This window comes from Penaeus japonicus, unplaced genomic scaffold (genome assembly GCF_977035675.1).
Source record: "Penaeus japonicus unplaced genomic scaffold, GWHDUDI00000001_assembly GWHDUDI00000028, whole genome shotgun sequence".
Taxonomy (NCBI): Eukaryota; Metazoa; Arthropoda; class Malacostraca; order Decapoda; family Penaeidae; genus Penaeus; species Penaeus japonicus.
The window spans coordinates 5,219,627-5,239,626 of record NW_028234430.1 but is presented as its reverse complement, the minus strand read 5'-3'; the positions used below and the strand labels follow the sequence as shown (position 1 = coordinate 5,239,626).

General features: G+C 39.1%; 1 protein-coding gene across 1 annotated transcript in view; it reads left to right on the top strand.

The window, feature by feature from the left end:
• The first annotated feature begins 7,911 nt into the window (after positions 1–7,911).
• The window catches only part of LOC122246985 (uncharacterized), a 12,117-nt gene continuing 28 nt past the window's right edge, over positions 7,912–20,000 (top strand). The window contains exons 1-6 of the mRNA XM_086553389.1: positions 7,912–8,266; positions 10,865–10,975; positions 11,498–11,640; positions 12,056–12,138; positions 12,329–12,623; positions 15,027–20,000. The exon at positions 15,027–20,000 is cut by the window's right edge and continues 28 nt beyond it. Coding sequence (XP_086409515.1) covers positions 10,875–10,975; positions 11,498–11,640; positions 12,056–12,138; positions 12,329–12,623; positions 15,027–15,349 — 945 coding nt within the window. The 5' untranslated portion in view covers positions 7,912–8,266; positions 10,865–10,874 and the 3' untranslated portion in view covers positions 15,350–20,000. The remainder of the gene's footprint in view (positions 8,267–10,864; positions 10,976–11,497; positions 11,641–12,055; positions 12,139–12,328; positions 12,624–15,026) is intronic.

Below are 20,000 nucleotides of genomic sequence, written 5' to 3'. Positions count from 1 at the left end.
AGAACGTCATATTACACAATAAAACAAACGCTTCAGTAATTTGGCTTCTGAACTTTGCAACAAGGACATTCTTGCACGGATTTATGATCCCGTGCAGTCAGTCGCCCAAACACTCGCACTCCTACACCGAAGGACGGTACATAAGATCGGAAAGCGCAACCGAAAAAAACAAAACAAAATCAGAACACGTGTGGACAGAGCCCACGGTAATGATGTGTCTCCACCATATCGGGTCCATCAAGACGGGACCGGATGCGACTCGAAATGAAATGCCAGCTGCTCTGTCCACTACTGAGGCTGGCGGTGTTTTGTCTACTGAAGTTGGCACTTCAGATGCTGAGGCAGGCACGTGTTTGTCCACTACCCAGGTTTGAAGGTTTAGACTCACTGACAAAGGACATACTTAGAGTAGACCTTAAATTATTTCCTGGATTAGTGTTGTTTGGAAGAGGAAAATGAATTGTAAGACACAGACACAGACACACACACAAACTCACTCACTCTCTCTCTCTCTCTCTCTCTCTCTCTCTCTCTCTCTCTCTCTCTCTCTCTCTCTCTCTCTCTCTCTCTCTCTCTCTCTCTCTCTCTCTCTCTTCTACTTACTCACGCATACGCTACAACCAATTCATCTGTCGCTTAGGCCTACAAGGTTCATTTAAGATGGACAGGTATAAATTGATTCTCGAATTTCTGGCACAGACGTTAGATAAATTGTATAGGATATCTAGAGTATATTGTTTGTTCTTCCTTATTGTATTCATTTCGTATCTATGTCTCTGTCTACCTGTTTGTATATCCGTGGCAGTATAATATGAGAATACAAATAAACACCTACATACACACAAACTCAGTCACTCACTCACACACACACACACACACTCTCTCTCTCTCTCTCTCTCTCTCTCTCTCTCTCTCTCTCTCTCTCTCTCTCTCTCTCTCTCTCTCTCTCTCTCTCTCTCTCTCTCCCCCTCTTCTTCTTCCTCTTCCTCTTCCTCTTCCTCTTCCTCTTCCTCACCCTCTCCCCCCTCCCTCTCCCCCCTCCCTCTCCCTCCTCTCTCCCTCCCTCACCCTCTCCCTCTCCCCCACTCCCTCAACCTCTCCCTCTCCCCCTCTCTCCCCCCTCCCTACTCTCTCCCTCCCTACTCCCCCTCTCTCCCTCTCTCCCTATCCCTCTCCCAAAACCCACAACCACCTGACCTCCCTTCCCAGCGGTGATCTTTAATTCAAGGGAATAAATCCGTACGCACTACTCCTTGTACCGCCTGTGGTTTCGGCAGAGGAGGTTGCGATGGAGACAGGGAGACAGGGGGACAGGGAGAGGGAAAGATAAAAGGGAGAGGAAAAGATAAAAGGGAGAAGGAAAGGGGGTTAAGAGAGAGGATGTAAGCATGTGGGACGTAGAGAAAGGATGGAGACATGTACTGTGGATGTATATTGTTTATGCATATTGGATGTATAATGTAGATCTATATTGTATATGTATGTGTATGTATATGCATATGTATGTGTATGTATATGTATGTATATGTATGCATTTGTATGTGTATGTATATGCATATGTATGCATTTATATATGTACGTATTTGTTTAATTATATCTTTGCTTATGTTGTATTTGTATATGTGTGTATTTGTATATGTTGTATTTGTATATGTGTGCATTTGTATATGTATATATTTGTATACGTATCTGTATGTATTGGCCAATGTGTATACATACATATAGAAAGATACAGAGAGGTAGATATAGATAAATATCGAGAGATAGATATTCATAAAGGTAGATGGATAAATATTTTAGGCATACGCGCATACAACGTTGCCTAAAACACGCTTTCAAAAAATATAAGTATTAAATTTCTTATAGTACAGAAATCAAGAAAGAGAAAAAGAGAGAGAAAGGGAAAGAACACAAGAAAGAAAGAGAGAACGAAAGAAAACAAGAGGGAAATAACACGAGAAAACAAGAGAGAAAGAAAAAACAACAGACAACAAGAGAGAAAGAGAGAAATAGAGAGAAAGGGAAAGAAGAACACAAGAAAGAAAGAGCTAAAGAAAGAAAACAAGAGTTAAATAACACGAGAAAACAAGAGAGAAAAGAATAGCACAAGACAACAAGAGAGAAAGAGAGAACGAAAGAAAACAAGATGGAAATGTCACGAGAAAACAAGAGTTAAATAACACGAGAAAACAAGAGAGAGAAAGGAAAAGCACAAGAGAGAAAGAGAGAAAGAGAGAGAGAAGAGGAGGGTGAGAAAAGGGGTCGACAAAGACCAAGAGGAAAACGATTGGCGCTCTTGACAGAATCTCGTGGCGTGATCGAGGACTGCGAGGGACGCTGCGGCTCAAGGGGGGAAGAGGGGGGGGGGGGGCCACCTCATTTCCTCACACCTGTTGGGCTTTCAAAGGACCCACTTAGCGAGAATGGCACCTCATACTTCTCCTATTCCTACTTCTTATACGTCGCACTCCAGCATCTTAAGACTTCGTACTCCGACTCCTCATATTCAATGTCGACACTCCTCATACCACCTCATCAAACTTCTGGCGTCTCATACTCCAACTCCTCATACCACATACTCCAACCTCTGATGTCTCATACCCACAACGCCTCCTACACTCTCACTCCACCTCCTCATACCTCATACACCACCTCACCCTTACTCCCATCTCGTTATAATTCACAAAAAAACTCCCATTCTCAGCTCCTCATATTTCACGTCCGCGACACTGTTTCCTCACAGGGCGCAAAAAGCATCTTAGCCAATTTAAGTACTTCATCTCATCAGCTATGTCGTCTCCGGATACCTCGTAACCACCTCACATCCGTCACAGGGAGAGAGGGAGAGAGGGAGAGAAGGGAGAGGGAATGGGGGAGGGGGAGGGAAAGGGAGAAGGAGAAGGAGAAGGAGAAGGAGAAGGAGAGGGAGAGGGGATGGGAGAGGGAGGGAGGAAGAGGGAGGGAGAGGGGATGGGAGAGGGAGGGATGGAGATGGAAAGGTAGAAGGAGAGGGAGAGGGAGAAAAAGAGGGAGAGAAAAAAGGGGTCGAGTGGGAGAGTGGGGAAGAGGAAAAGGAAGAGGGAGAGTGTGAGAGGGAGAAAAAAAATCTCTTTCCCTCAGACAGACAGACACTCTCTCACTCACTCCAACCCTCCTTCTTCTCCCTCCCTTCCTTCTTTTTCCTCCCTCCCTCCCATCCTTCCTTCCTTCCTTTATTCCTCCCTCCCTTCCCCTTTCCCCTTCGCTCCTGAGACCCAGCAAGAGAGGAGCAGAGCATGGGGGAACGAGCGCCGGGGGAATCGTTGAGTAATGATGCGTGCGAGAATGAGATAGAGAGAGAGAGAGAGAGAGAGAGAGAGAGAGAGAGAGAGAGAGAGAGAGAGAGAGAGAGAGAGAGAGAGAGAGAGAGAGAGAGAGAGAGAGAGAGAGAGAGAGATAGAGAGAGAGAGCGAGAGAGAGATAGAGAGAGAGAGAGAGAGAGAGAGAGAGAGAGAGAGAGAGGGAGAGAGAGAGAGAGAGAGAGAGAGAGAGAGAGAGAGAGAGAGAGAGAGAGAGAGAGAGAGAGAGACAGACAGAGGGAGAGGGGGGAGGGGGAGAAAGAGAGAGAAGAGGGGAGAAGAGAGAGGGGGAGGGGGATGGGGAGAGAGAGGGAGAGTGAGTGAGACAGAGAGAGAGGGGGAAAAGAGAGAGAAATAAACCCACATACAAACATTAGGAATTGGACGAGAGAGAAGAGAGAGAGAGGTGGGGAGATAGGGAGGGAGAGAGGAAATGAAGGATACATACATCATCCATGCACTTATTTACTCATTCATTCTTTCGCCCATCCGCCCACCCACCCATACATACTTCCTTCACACACACAAGCATCATTTCCTTCATTCCTTCATCCATTCGTTCATTCTCCTCTTCCATCCGTCCATCACTCGATCACTCTCATCTTTCAGTTTATCAACTCACTCATCCCCTTCATCCATTCATCCAACAATCTACCCATTCATTCCCTCCCTCATTCATTCATTCATTCATTCATTCCTCCCTCTCCATCCCTTACCCCCCTACCCCCCATAATACCTCCCTCCCTCCTCCCTACCCACTACCCCCTGGGTCAGCCTCTCAGCCTCTCTCCCTCCCTCCCTCTCCACCCAACCCCCCACCCTCCCTCCCTACTCCCTACTACCCCCACTGCCCCTCAGGACCGCTCCCCCGGCCGCAGACAAACCCCAACGTCGGGACAAGACAACCACGCGGGCACGGCGGTAAAAAAAAAAAGTGTACTCGGGAAGGCTACGGTTCCTCTCTATCCCCCCCTCTCCCCCTCAAATAATAAAAGATAAATAAATAAATAGAGAAGAGGAGGAGGACGAGGAGGGGAAACGATGAGGCTGAGAGGAGGTAGATGGATGAGAGAGGAAGAGTAAGAGAAGGGATAGATGGAAAACACCCTTCTTCTTCATCTTCTTTTCCTTTTCCTCCCTGCCTACTCGCCTGCCCCCCCCCCCCCCACCCCAACACCTTCTCTCCCCACCCATGGTCGGACTGAATACCGCTTAGTGTGTTGCATGTTGCATAATGCAGCGAGCGACACCTCCCAGCGGGGTAGAGAGTGACAATCGTGGGGGGGGGGGGGGGAAAAAAAAAAAAAAAAAGGGAAAATTCCCCAAAACCCCCCGGGGGAAAAAAGGGGGGGGGGGAAAGGGGGAGGGGGAAAAAAAAGGGAACCAAAACCCCCCCTTTTTTCCCCCCCCCCCCGGGAAAAAAAAAAATTTTAAAAAAAAAAAAAAAAATTTTTTTTTTAAAAAAAAAAAAAACCCCTTTTTTCCCCCCCCTTTTTCCCCTTCCCCTTTCCCCCCCCCCCCCCCCTTTTTTTTCCCCCCCCCTTTTCCCCCCTTTTTTTTTTTTTTCCCCCCCCCCCCCCCCCCCCCCCGGGGTTTTTTTTTTTTTTTTTCCCCCCCCCCCCCCCCCCCCAAAACCCCAAAAAAACCCCCCGGGGGGGAAAAAGGGGGGGGGGAAAAGGGGGTTTTTTTTTTTTTTTAGGGGGAATTTTTTTTTTTTCCCCCCTTTTTTAAAAAAAAAGAAATTTTTTTTTTTTTAAAAAAAAAAAAAAATTTTTTTTTTTTTTTTTTTATTATTTTGTAAAAAAAAATTTTTGATAAAAAATTTTTTTTTTAAAAAATTTTTTTTTTTTTTTTTTCCCCCCCTTTTTTTTTTTTTTTTCCCCCCCCCCAAATAAATTTTTCTTCCCCCCCCCTTTTTTTTTTTTTATTTTTTTTTTTTTTTTTTTTTTTTTAAAAAAAAAAAATTTTTTTTTTTTTTTTTTTTTTTTTTTTTTTTTTTTTTTTTTAAAAAAATTTTTTTTTTTTGGTTTGGGGGGGAAAATTAAAAAAAAAAAAGGAAAATTTAAAGGGGTTTTTTTTTTTTAAATTTTTTTTTTTTTAAAAAAAGGGCCCCTTTTTTAAAAAAAGGGGATAAGAAAAAAAAAAAAAAAAAAAAATTTTTAAAAAAAAAAAAAAAAAAACCAAAAAAAAAAAAAAAAAAACCCCCCCCCCCCCCCACCCCCAATAAAAAGAGGCCCCAAAAATTTTTAAAAAAAAAAAAAAAGGAATGAAAAAGGACGGAAAAAAAAAACATAGATACACGAACCCTGAGACAGACAGACAGACACGCACGCACACACACACAGAGTATAATCACAATAATCTATATTGTTAATGATGATTGGCAATAACAAACCAGTAATATTAATGATAACAATAAAATTATTGTCAGCAGTAGTAGTAATAATAATAATAATAATAATAATAATAATAATAATAATAATAATAATAATAATAATAATAGGTGGGGGAGACGGGGGAGAAGAGGAGAAGGGGGTGAAGGGGGAGAGGGAGGGAAGGAGGAAAACAAGGAAAGAGGGGAAGAGAAGGAGGGGGAAGGTGGGAGAGAAAGGGGGAGGATGAAAAGAAAGGGGGGAAGAGAAGGAGGGGAGGGGTGAAAAGAAAGAGGGGGAAGAGAAGGAGGGTTAGGGGGAATGAGAAGGAGAGCGAGGGGGAAGAGAATGAGGGGGAGGGAGAAAGAGAGGGGGAGGGGGGAAGGGGAGAAGGGGGGGGAGGGGAGAAAAGAAAGGGGGGAGGGGAAAAGAAGGGGAAAAGGAGGGGGAAAAGAAGGAAGGGGGAGGGGGAAAGAAAAGGGGAAGGGGGGGGAAGAGAAGGAAAAGGGGGGGAAAAGGGGGGGGAAGGGAAAAGAGGGAGGGGGGGAGGGGAAAAAGGGGGGAGGAGGAAGAAGGGAAAAGAAAATAAAGAAAAGGGGAAAAATTAAAAGAAAAAAGAAAACCCAAAAAAAAAGTGAAGAAAGAGGGGAGGAAAGGGGGGAAGGGGAAAAAAAATCTCTTTTCCCCCCCAAGAAACAACCTCTCTCTTCCTCCATCCCCCTCCTTCTTCCCCCCTCCCTTCCTTCTTTTTCCCTTCCTCCCTCCCTCCTTCCTTCCCTTCTTTATTCCTCCCTTTTTCCCTTCCCCTTTTCCCCCTTCCCCCTTTCCTGAGACCCAGCCCCCCGGAGAAGGAGAAAGGCAATGGGGAAAAAAAAGAACCCGGGGGAAACGGGGTTGGGGGGGAATGGGTGCCCCCCTGCGGAAAGAATAAGAGAAGAAAAGAGTGAATGAGACAAGGAGAAGAGATTTTTTAAGGAGAGAAGGGGAAAAGTAAAGGGGGCAAGGGAGGAGGGGAAGGTAAGGAAGAAGAAAAAAAAAGAAAAAAAATAAAGTTTTTTTAGAAATAAAAATAAAGGAATTTTAAAGAAAACAAAAAAAATTTTAAAAAGGGGATTTTAAAGGAAACCAGAAAAGGGGGGGGGTAAAAACCTAGGAAAAAAAGAGGGGCTTCTGTTTTCCCTTTCCCTTTTTGCTACGGTTTCCCTTTTCCCCCCCCTTCCCCTCCCTCTATCCCCTTTTTCAAAAAGGGATATAGGGCCCACCCCTTTTTCTCTTCTGCCTCCCAGTTAAAAAGATAAATGTAATAAATAAATAAGTAGAATTGGCCTTACCTTAAACGTTGCTCGTTAAGGATATTTTTATTACTTCTCTCTCTCCTCCGGATATTATTTTTCTGTTCTATCTCTCCTCCTCCCGGTTTTCTCTCCTCTTTTTAATTATTTTCTCCTCTTCCCTCTTCCTCCTTGAGTCGAAGAGCAGGAGCGAAGGAATTTATTGAATCATCCAGCACTTTCGGCAAAAAAACAAACAAAAACAAATAAAACTTGGCCTGGAAATAAGGTTTTCTTTCTAAACTTTCTAACTTACAAAAACATCTGTGTTGTTCTTGTTAACACGTCTTATCCGTGGCGCCGTCCTTTATATGCCCCCGAGGAGAGCGATAGGCCTAATTAGGATCCACGCACGTGCATCAATTCTTGGATATTAAAGACTTGGATAATAAAGAGAGAAATTCACAAAAACACTTTACTGAAGGGGGCGAGCGGAGGAGCGCGCGCACGTCCACTTACGACGATATCACGATAAACACTGCCTCTACGATGAAGGATTTTCCTTCACCCACACACACTTACTTCGCATAAAATCGACGGATAATTGCTTATGATGAACGAACTACCTTGAAATATGTACGATGTGACATGAAGTTGCATTAGAATGAGTGTTATTGCTTATTTGAATTTAGTGAGAAAATAAATACGAGGAGATAAAGACTCTCGCTTGACTGAATACTTTAATTCTTGGGAAACCTATTACATTCTTTCAAAATATATTACATTTGCATCTAAAACACCAAAGTATAGATAATCTGTTATTTGATTTTAAACTATATATTATGATGTATGAATTATCTTTGTAGCATTTCAGAGAGGTGCGTAATAAATGGAAATAATGTCCCATCCGCCGACAAAATTGCTGGAACAATCAGCTGTCAAGGAGACTCGTAGTAAACAAACTCGATGTAAACAAACGTAAAATCCCTTGACACTCACACAGTTACCTCTTCTGCCCCAAACTTAACCCCCGGACGCCCTAGAAACAAGGGACACAAGCTAGAAATAAGGGAAAACGAGGGAAATAAGTCGTCCATGAGCCGTGAAGCGTAACCGGGGGGTCATAATCAGGGCAGCATGAAGAAGCGGCGGCGGCGATCCTCGGGTGCACTGGAGCAGAACAGACTCACCAGACTCACTTACTCACTCGTCTTTTACACTCCTTCCTCCTCTTCCAAGACGTTTGCCGAGGATTTACAAGCTCCGGAGGGAAGTCGCCTAGAAGGTAGGTCGCTTTCGGTGGTGGGTTTTGGCATGTGAACTTCGTGAGAGGCTGAAGGGGAGGGGAGACTCGAGAAGAAGGAAGGAAAGATACTAGAGAAGGAAAAGGAGAGAGAGAGGAAAACGGATTGGGATTCTTCCTATGGAAAGGCTCTGATGTGTGTCTCCACTTCCCTCTCTTTCCCCCTCTCTCTCCCTTCCTCGTAGGCAGTGACCATGTCCAGTGAGTGTCCATCTTGGATTCTAGTAATTTCCCTTGGCTTCTTGTGATTTCTCATAGATTCTGGTCATATTTCATGAGTCTGGCTATTTCTCATGGGTTCTGGCCACTCATGTTCTTCTCAGGAGATTAGGAATGTATATCATTTGTTTATACTTGAGTTATCTGATAAGAGGTAGATTTCTGTCTCTCATCATAATGACATATTCTTTAAGGATATCCAATTCTTTCTTTGTATTTTTTAATGATTTCATAAAGTTTGGTTTATGGATCTGAAAAGAGTTTTTCTAAATGTTCTTTTTCCTAGTATATCCTTGTTTCTTACATTAGTGTGGTTCTTGTTTTATTTGATTCAGAAGAGAATTTTTTTTGCTGTGAATAAGTAATTCCTATGTACAAAGTTGTAAGTGCACTCAAGTGAACCCTTAGTCAGATCCAAAGTAAAATGATTTTGAAAAGTGCGGTTCTTGAATAATTTTAGGGAATTCCATGGATGTCATTTTAAATCACTTCTCAAAAGGCCATTAAATATTTAGTTCTGACGCATATGTATAAATTTCTATATTTTTTATGTTTACTGGTTCATTTTTTTTCTTATTTTCTTTGTTAGTTTGTACGCTTTGTGTGTGCAATTCTTAATGCATAATTCTTTTTTCCTATGCTATTTTTTCCCCCAACTAGAGAACTGTTCATGAATATCTTTAGTGTTTCCATCTTGATATGAAAAAAAAAATACAATATATCATTCAAAGATTTACATTTAAAGTATGGTGTTCCCATCCACCCAAACATTTATTACTGCCAAGAGAAGATAATATTTAACTGGTACTTAAATCGTATGTAAAGTAATACACTGACTAAGGATTTAAGCCAGAGACCGTCCATGCGTGACTGTGAGTACATGCCAGAGTGCTGTTGCAGAAGTTCACCATATTAATATTTCAGGGAACAGGATCAGGCCACTAGACGTTTATGAAAAAAAAGACTTTCAATATATATAAGAAGTTCTTACTTGATTCTAAGACTTAGCAGGATGGTCTGAAGAATTGGAAATCTGTCTGCTAATTTTTTTTTTTTTTTTTCATTTTTAATACTTTTATCTAGTGGTAGAGTAATAGCTAGAAGGTATTGAAAAGATTTTATCAATCTCTTTAAGTTGATGTAAGGGGCTCATAAGATCATGCATATTCAGCGGCTTGGTATTTGTTGGAAACTACAAGAAGTTTGTAAACTCAGGGTAAATCTGTGATATGCTGTGCAATTGTAGCCCTCAAAGGAAATTGAGAATTATGCAGGATTCTTTTTCTATAAGCCACAATTCCTCTGCAACAAAAGTTGTTCTGAGCCATCATTTGTGGTTGCTGGGACGATGTTGAGTTCCTGCCTTTTTTTTTTTTTTTTTTCTTCTTTTTTTTTTTAGGGGGGGTGGGGGGAAGGATCCTCTTTATTTTATTTTCATTCGTTTATTATTTTCTTTGATTCTTTTTTTCCAGTTTCTAATTTTCTCTTATTTTATGTTTCTATTTTGTTTCTTTTCTCTTTTTCCTTCTTCATTATATCATTTTAAACAATTTTTATTTCTTCATTTTAGGAATCATTAGGAAAGTGTATTGCCAGCTGTAGTAGTGATAACCCAAGATTTTTGATATCCACTTTTTTATATAAAGCTCATATATAAAAATATTTTCTTAACCCTTAAAGAAGGTTAACATTCAGGTGAAGATATATATACAATCTGTATCAATGTTCAACTGGAAGCCAGAAGGTGATTGTAATGTCTTAAAGAACCATCATAGATTCTGATGTGTAGCTTGCAAAATTACAGTAAAGTAAAAATGATTGTTTGTTACATTTCTGCGTCAGATTGTAAGACAGCATGTCCTTTAAAGGGTTAATACGTACTTCTTTTTTCTTTATTTATTTCATTCTTTCTTCTTCTTTTTATTCTTCTTCTTCTTCTTTTTCTACTACTTCTATTCCTCTTCCTCTTAGCTCTCCTGTTCCTCCTCCTCTTTCTCTTCCTCTTCCTCTTCCTCTTCCTCTTCCTCTTCCTCTTCCTCCTCCTCCTCCTCCTCCTCCTCCTCCTCCTCCTCCTCCTCCTCCTCCTCCTCCTCCTCCTCCTCCTCCTCCTCTATTATTGTAATATCTAACAGAACTAACTACCACACTATATTAATCAGGAATCTGAAGATCTTTGGTAAAGATTCTCCATATCCTTTGAGATTTTTATAAAAAAAAAAGAAGAAGTGATTTTAGAAAATTTTTACCCCAGTTTTCCCTCATGTTTATTTTACCTCCTGTTTTGGCTGATGCAACAACATGATACAAACTTATTTACTTCTGCAAAGTGTTGCATCACTTTCTCTCGCTCTTTCATAACAGGAATTCCAAGATGAGTGGACAGTCTCTCACGCTCCCCACAGACGCTGAAATTCACGACAGCATCACCAACATAGCAATATGGTTGGAGACGCACAGTCATGCCGGGCCACAGTGAGTAATAATACTTGCATGTTATGTTGTTATGTTATTGGAATTTTCGTTTTATTTTTCTCATTTTTGGTAGTGGTAATGTGATGCAAATTGTAGAGAGTTTGTGAAAAATTGTGAAATCAAGAGGAATGGAGATCTAGTGGATGATTGATATTACTACATGAAATATTTTTGGAATAGAGATATCGAGGCATACAGTATGAATACATTACCTATTTTGCGGTGCTGGTACAAGCTTTTCTATTCTTGTAAATCTTGTGAAGAAATGCTCAAATATGGCGTGAATTTTATGCATTAGAATAACTCAAAATCATCCGTAATGAATAAATTAAGTTTATTTTTGTACATTTAATGTGATTTTTGATGCATAAAAGAAGGATTTCAAATTACATAGATAAATTTTGAAGTATATATATATATAAATATATTACCATAAAAAAGTAGATAAAACATATTTATCCATGTAAGCTAAACTTGCATTCTTCATTCATTCTCATTGTGAACCTGCGGCTCACCCCACAGACAAACGCCCGAGGAGATAACAGCCCTTGACCTAGCCGTAGCTGTGCCTGGAGAGTGCTTCTTCCCCGAACTGTGCGCAGAAAACGAAGAGGCGTCACATGAGGAGGAGAAGGGAATCCTCGTGTACACGGACAGTAGTGAAGGTAGATTTTCCTTTTCTTATATATATATTTCTTTTTATTTAATGTATCTTTTTGAGTATGTACCACTATTTGATTGATTTTTAAGAATCAATTTATTATTATAATTTTATTTATTTATTTAATTTTTATTTTTTTTTTTTATTATCATTATCATTATTATCTTTTTTATTTTGTGGGTATGTGTGGGTGGGTGTACATCCGTGCATGCGTCCGTACATGCATGTGCATGTCTGTGTGTGTGTTTGGAGGGATTTGCTTTTATCATACATCATTATGGTCCCAGTTTTAGTTTCTTGTCTTTTTATGATTAGTACTGAAGTAATGATGGTCACTACCAAGTCAAACAACCAATAGACATTTCCTGTGAATTTCTTTCACTCAGTATACATGACATATAATGCATCTTCTGTTGCAGATAAGTACATATGGCTCCTGGGTGATTGGCATCCTCTGGAGAGAGTCCTAAACATCACGTCCTCAAAGTCTGGATGGGTTCGGGTGAGTCGGTAAAATTTAGACTACTTTGGCCTCTGGCTGTTATGTGATTGGATATTCCTGTCATGGTATGCATAGTGATGAATAAACATGGATTTATCTTAAATGCACCATATAGTAAAAAAGTTAATTGTCAGGGAACTGAAGCAAAAGGTCTGAAGAATAAAACTAACAGCACTGGCATATCCCCCAGACAACATGCTTGGGAGAGCGGTTGCTGGTGCTAGTGTTGACGCAGCTAGACTACACAGCACGAGAGGCTGAAGCAGAGGTGCCTTATGGCTGCTGTCCCTTGAACGACCCCACATACCTCCTCTGGCATGATCACAGGCCATCTGGCATGTGCTCCATCAAACGGAAAGGTCAGTTTATAAATATTTACACACACATGCACACATGCATATGCTCACACGCACATGCACACACGCACATGCACACACGCACACACACACAAACACACACACACAGATACACACAGACACACACAGACACACACACATACACACACATACACACACACATACACACATACACACACATACACACACACATACACACACATACACACACACATACACATATGCACATACACATATGCACATACACATATGCACATACACAAATGCACATACACAAATGCACATACACAAATGCACATACACAAATGCACATACACATATGCACATACACATATGCACATACACATATGCACATACACAAATGCACATACACAAATGCACATACACATATGCACATACACATATGCACATACACATATGCACATACACATATGGACATACACACATGCACATACGGACATATACACATACACATATGGACACACACACATACACACATGAACATACACACATGCACATACACAAATGCACCTACACAAATGCACATACACAAATGCACATACACATATGCACATACACATATGCACATACACATATGCACATACACATATGCACATACACATATGCACATACACACATGCACATACACACATGCACAAACACACATGCACATACACACATGCACATACACAAATGCACATACACAAATGCACATACACAAATGCACATACACAAATGCACATACACATATGCACATACACATATGCACATACACATATGCACATACACATATGCACATACACATATGCACATACACATATGCACATACACATATGCACATACACATATGCACATACACATATGCACATACACATATGCACATACACAAATGCACATACACAAATGCACATACACAAATGCACATACACAAATGCACATACACAAATGCACATACACATATGCACATACACATATGCACATACACATATGCACATACACAAATACACACACACAAATGCACATACACAAATGCACATACACATATGCACATACACATATGCACATACACATATGCACATACACAAATGCACATACATATACACATACACATATGCACATACACATATGCACATACACATATGCACATACACAAATGCACATACACAAATGCACATACACAAATGCACATACACAAATGCACATACACAAATGCACATACACATATGCACATACACATATGCACATACACATATGCACATACACAAATGCACATACATATACACATACACACATGCACATACATATGCACATACACACATACATACACAAATGCACATACATACATACACACATGTACATGCATATGCACATACACACATGCACATGCATATGCACATACACATATGCACACACATATGCACATACACATATGCACATACACAAATGCACATACACAAATGCACATACACAAATGCACATACACAAATGCACATACACAAATGCACATACACATATGCACATACACATATGCACATACACATATGCACATACACATATGCACATACACATATGCACATACACATATGCACATACACATATGCACATACACAAATGCACATACACAAATGCACATACACAAATGCACATACACAAATGCACATACACATATGCACATACACATATGCACATACACATATGCACATACACAAATGCACATACACAAATGCACATACACAAATGCACATACACAAATGCACATACACAAATGCACATACACAAATGCACATACACATATGCACATACACATATGCACATACACAAATGCACATACACATATGCACATACACATATGCACATACACATATGCACATACACAAATGCACATACACATATGCACATACACATATGCACATACACATATGCACATACACAAATGCACATACACATATGCACATACACAAATGCACATACACATATGCACATACACATATGCACATACACAAATGCACATACACAAATGCACATACACAAATGCACATACACATATGCACATACACATATGCACATACACATATGCACATACACATATGCACATACACAAATGCACATACACAAATGCACATACACAAATGCACATACACAAATGCACATACACATATGCACATACACATATGCACATACACAAATGCACATACACAAATGCACATACACAAATGCACATACACAAATGCACATACATAAATGCACATACACATATGCACATACACATATGCACATACACACATGCACATGCATATGCACATACACACATGCACATGCATATGCACATACACACATACATACACACATGCACATACACAAATGCACATACACACATGTACATACACAAATGCACATACACAAATGCACATACACATATGCACATACACATATGCACATACACACACATACATACACATATATACATACACATATACACATACACATATACATATACACATACATACACATACACATATGCACATACACATATGCACATACACATATGCACATACACATATGCACATACCCAGGTATACCCAGAGCTGCGAGACACCCTGTGGACTTTGGACGAAGATGGTGAAGTGTCTGGCACGGTGACCCTGATGTTGGGATCCCTGATGATGCGTGGGGCATTGCACGAGGCTGGGGCTCTCTCGCAGCCCCCTGTGCCCATGGAGGAGGCCCAGCAGCCCATGGAGCAAGCAGACCAGCCCATGGAGCAGTCCAACACACAACAAGAGCAGCAGCAGGCCTCTCAGCAGAAGTCCGAGTCTGATCAACAACAAGAGTCTGAACCGTGTGATACATCTTAAAAGATGAAATCTTCTGCGATAAAATGTTGGTGGAAGGTTATATATGAAAAAACAAAAAAACTTTTTACTAGCTATTATTTATTAGAGTTTAAAAGTTGAGAAAGAAATGAGTTAAATGGTATTTGTACAAGGATTTTGAAAATTTTATTGGTCTTTCAGAATAATTCTAAGGGGAAAAAAGTATTAGGCCTTTTATAATGAGTTTGAGTTCTTCAGTACAGTAAGTTATTTGGATGAAAGAAATGTATGCATTGGCAAGAGAGTAAGTGAAAGAAATTTGTATGAAAGTATACACCTTCATTTCTCTGTATCATATGCATGGTAATAGAATGTAATGGTTTGCATGCATGAGTTCACATTGATGGTAATCAGTGGTATAGATGTGCAATTCTCAAGCTGGGCTGTTAAAAAAAAGCTAATTACGTCATGGACATTCTTGTTTTACAAAGTTAAGAAGTGGGAGCCAAAGATATGGAGAAGAGGAGTGTTGGCTTAGTATGAGTGTGTATTTTTGGTTTGTCATTGTCGTCTTGATCCAGCTGAGGCTGCCATCTACACCACAGCACCAATTTTCCTTTGGGGTCTAATTATATTTATGGGACTAAGGTGTTTGGACATTTTAGGAAGGTTTAGCAATAAAATTTAATCATCATGAACTATGTCACTTAATTCACAGATGTTTAACTTTTTAAAAGAAGGATTGGATTTCACATACACCAGACTAGAGTGAAATGAAAACCTTGAATGTGAGAAAGATGTTCCCAGAAGGCTGCTTAGAGTAACTCAGGGTAGATGTGGCTGATTTAGGTCATGGTACAAATTGCAAATTGTCCTTTGTTATTACTGCTTCTTGTCTTTTCTCTTCTCTCTCATTTCTCCCTTTTTATTATGAACAGGTGGTCATTCTGACCATGGTACAAATTTGCAATAAATTGCTTGATTATGAACATTAATTGCTTTATACATTTGCTTTGTTCATGTTAATTATTTGTTTGTTCATGTTAATTATTTTGCCATTATTTTTAAAAATGAGTGATTCTAAAGTTGATTGGAGTGACATCATCTGGGATAACATGTGTGATTTTAGGAAAGCTGGGAACAGCATGGTTGTATTTGAGGGACAGGGTGGTGGGGAACTTCTTTAGGTATTACAAGTCATATATATTTATGGGCAAAACTGCATGATTATTTATTAGACTAGGCTATGTGGGAGTGTGGTGTCTGCTAAGGAACATCACTGGTGTCTGACAAGGGGTACCAGAAAAGTATATCATAGTGACTGAATGTTACTTACAATGTTATAATCAGTCTTGTGTCTGTATCTACTGGGAAGTCCAAGGAGTATGCAAATAATAGTCATATTATTTTATGGTTACAGAGTAATGCACCAAACATTATTTTCATGGAACTTCTCTCAGTCCCTGATTTGTTATATAAAGTGTTGAGACCATCATAATGCAGAAAAAATTAGAGGAAGTTGGGACTGTGTGTACTGTCATATATCTCTTTTTTTTTCTTCTTTTTTTTTCTTAAGGAACTTTGTTGTCTGAAACTGAGTGACATGAATGAAAACAAAAGAACGATAAATATCAAGGCCATTATACGGTGCAGCCAAAACATAGAAGTGGGAATGTTTAAAGCAGAAATTTGATAATTATGATATGTAACAGAGGTTCATACTGCATGTCCATTTTCAAAAGAGGTTGAAAGCTTCACTGAAATATAGCGTAATGGTTGTGACTATTTTTAAGGATCATTAAAAAAGAATATATAGAAAAAAGGGAAAAAAATCCTTATTTAGAGGACATGCATAGGTGCTAATTTCCTTAGAAATGTGGCCTTTGAGGTAGGTGCTGAAGTTTTAACAGAATAAATATATTTCAATGAGCTTGTGCCCTTCTGCATTTCAGTTTAATACATCTGCATTGTTCTTTTATGTAATCACTCTTGTTTGGTTTTATTTTTATCTTTATTATTTATTCTAAGTTGAGGACACAACTCAGACTTCATCCATAAAATTTCCTCAACTTTTATCCTAAATTTTGATGTGAATGAACTTACTCGATTTTCATTTATTTATTATAAAGATGTAGCTGTTTGAATAAGATATGCTAATGCAGATTTATTTCAATATGCAATGCAGAAGTTTAGTTAGCATTTTTGTGAAGTGTTCTGATGCTCATGTTTCAATAGATGTGAACTGAGTTCGGAGCACAGTAGATTGTCAGAGAGAAGCTCCTGTAGTTTGGGCATGATGTAGACTGGGTAGATGCAGTTTATATATTGGGTTTATATGTGTGATTTAGATTTGTAGTTATCATAGTACCATTCACTTCATTGTGATACGCAAAAAAAAAGAAAGAAAAAAAGTTAATTTATTGAGACAAAAGCAAAGTACTGTATGCTTTTGTTTTAACTGGTCAATATATTGTTTTAGGTATGAATAATGGCGTAATGGTAGAATTCAGTGCACTGTGTGAAAGGCAAGGCAGAGATCTTGGATGAGGGAGTCATGAAATATTCCAAAGGTAATTTGTTATTTGTTTTTTTGATCATTGTCTTCCACTCCCTCTCTCTCTCTCTCTCTCTCTCTCTCTCTCTCTCTCTCTCTCTCTCTCTCTCTCTCTCTCTCTCTCTCTCTCTCTCTCTCTCTCTCTCTCTCTCTCTCTCTCTCTCTCTCTCTCTCTCTCTCTCTCTCGCTCTCTCTCTCTCTCCCGCCCTCCCTCCCTCCCTCCCTCCCTCCCTCCCTCCCTCTCTTCTTTTCTTTTCTTTTGCTCTTGCCAGAAAATATGTAAGTTTGAAATGGGGAATTCTACTCTATTATTCCATTTAGGTTAGAGATTTTTAGAGGTTTATATTATTTATAGTAATTTTGAAAGCAAAGCATGTGTTGTTATTGCATGTCCATAAACAAACAAGCCTATAAGCCTCTTAGAAGGGGAAAAAAAAGTGTATATTTTTTGAGTGGTTTATCCAATCATCAGGCCTATTCTCTGTGATTGTCAACTGTTCATTGGAGCAGGGTAAATTTGATTTATAATTGATAATTGGAAGCACAGTTAAATCTCACTGATAAGAAGTTGAAAAAAGGAGGTCATTCAGTCACTTTTTTTATTTTTTCTTACTGGTAAAAGGAAGAAAAAAATACATTATGCTAATTTTTTGATTGACTTGTATATTATCAGTATGATGTTCATGAAAAAAAAGTTCAATGGAATTTGTAATAGTTTTCTATATAGGAATATAAAGAAAACTAAAATAATGGATGAATTCATTGTAGTTATGGAGAACGGAAGAGGTGGTCTTATCAATATCCCCCCAAAATTGGCTGTATTTGTGATAGCAAAGCTTCACATAGTGTGTTGTGGAATAAGGAAGAAAATAGAACTTGTGAATAAAGTCACAGATAAAAACAAAAAGTAGTAATGTAATATCTGCACAATTTTCAGTATCGAGCAAATATCATCGTTGTCACAGGAGCCAATATCAGCGTGTTGTCACAAAAGTACGGTTTAGATGTGCCGAAGACATTGTTGCTGTGTCCGACCACTTATCAGGCCAAGGATCATAAGTGGTTAGAGTATACGCCTAATTCATGCATGTATTGACAGCCTTGTTTGATGCAAGTTTTTTTATTCAAATGGTTGTTAAATATCAAAACTGTGCCGAGTTGGTGACAATCATTATGCTTAGGGCATCATATGTTGTTACGTATTGGTTTGTAGGAGTGTTTACGATGACCTTTTTAACTGACCTACAATTACTTCAGAAATTGTTGATCATTTCATTTGTGGCAAGTGGCAATAAAAAATTAGATGTCTTGTTTAAGAAAGAAAAGAAATAAGAACAAACCCCTTTCTGGCATGCCCAGTTCCGATAATAGATGAAATTAGCCAGTTTACCAGTATGCTGAAAATGTGAAGCTATCTCGATGGGGATAATTCTCTAAAGTTAATTTTCATAACTGGAAAAAGAAAAAAAGTGAGGTTCACCATTTTTTTTTGTAAGCCATGATTGAATTTTATATTTCTTTCTTCTTTCTTTTTCTCTCAATTTTTTCCACCTTTCTGTCTTCTGATTTCTTAATATGGCAAAAATCGTCAGGTCTTGATTTCAAAGAAGAAAAAAGAAACAGGTGATTATTTTCAGCCACAACAGGATATTTCCTCCACGAATTCCACAGGTTCTTTTGATGATGCAATACAATACATAACCGTTATTGAAACATATTTTCCCACTCGGGTGCCAATATCATTTACAGGTACATTATTTTATTTAAAAGTCTGCCATATTTTATTTTTATCTGATCAGTCTCTTTTTAGGTGACAAGTAGGATAAAATGCAAGTTGTGTATAATTTTGCTTATACTTTTGTTACTGCTTGATCTTACTTGCACTTCTCAAATGAAGTGTTTTTACCCGATGCTGCTTATACGTTTATATAAATACATATATATATTGTTGAGGTTTTTAATAGTGACTTGAAATGTGGCTTCTTAATTGTGTTGGTAAATTTCAATGCAGGCTTTTTTTTTCTTTTTTTTTTTTTGGTAGTTAGAAAGTTGGGTTGACTTTTTCCGTGTCATTGGGAATTGTTCCACATGTGCCGTGACTTTGCTTTGCAGATATTTACTTTGTAAGCTGGAATTATT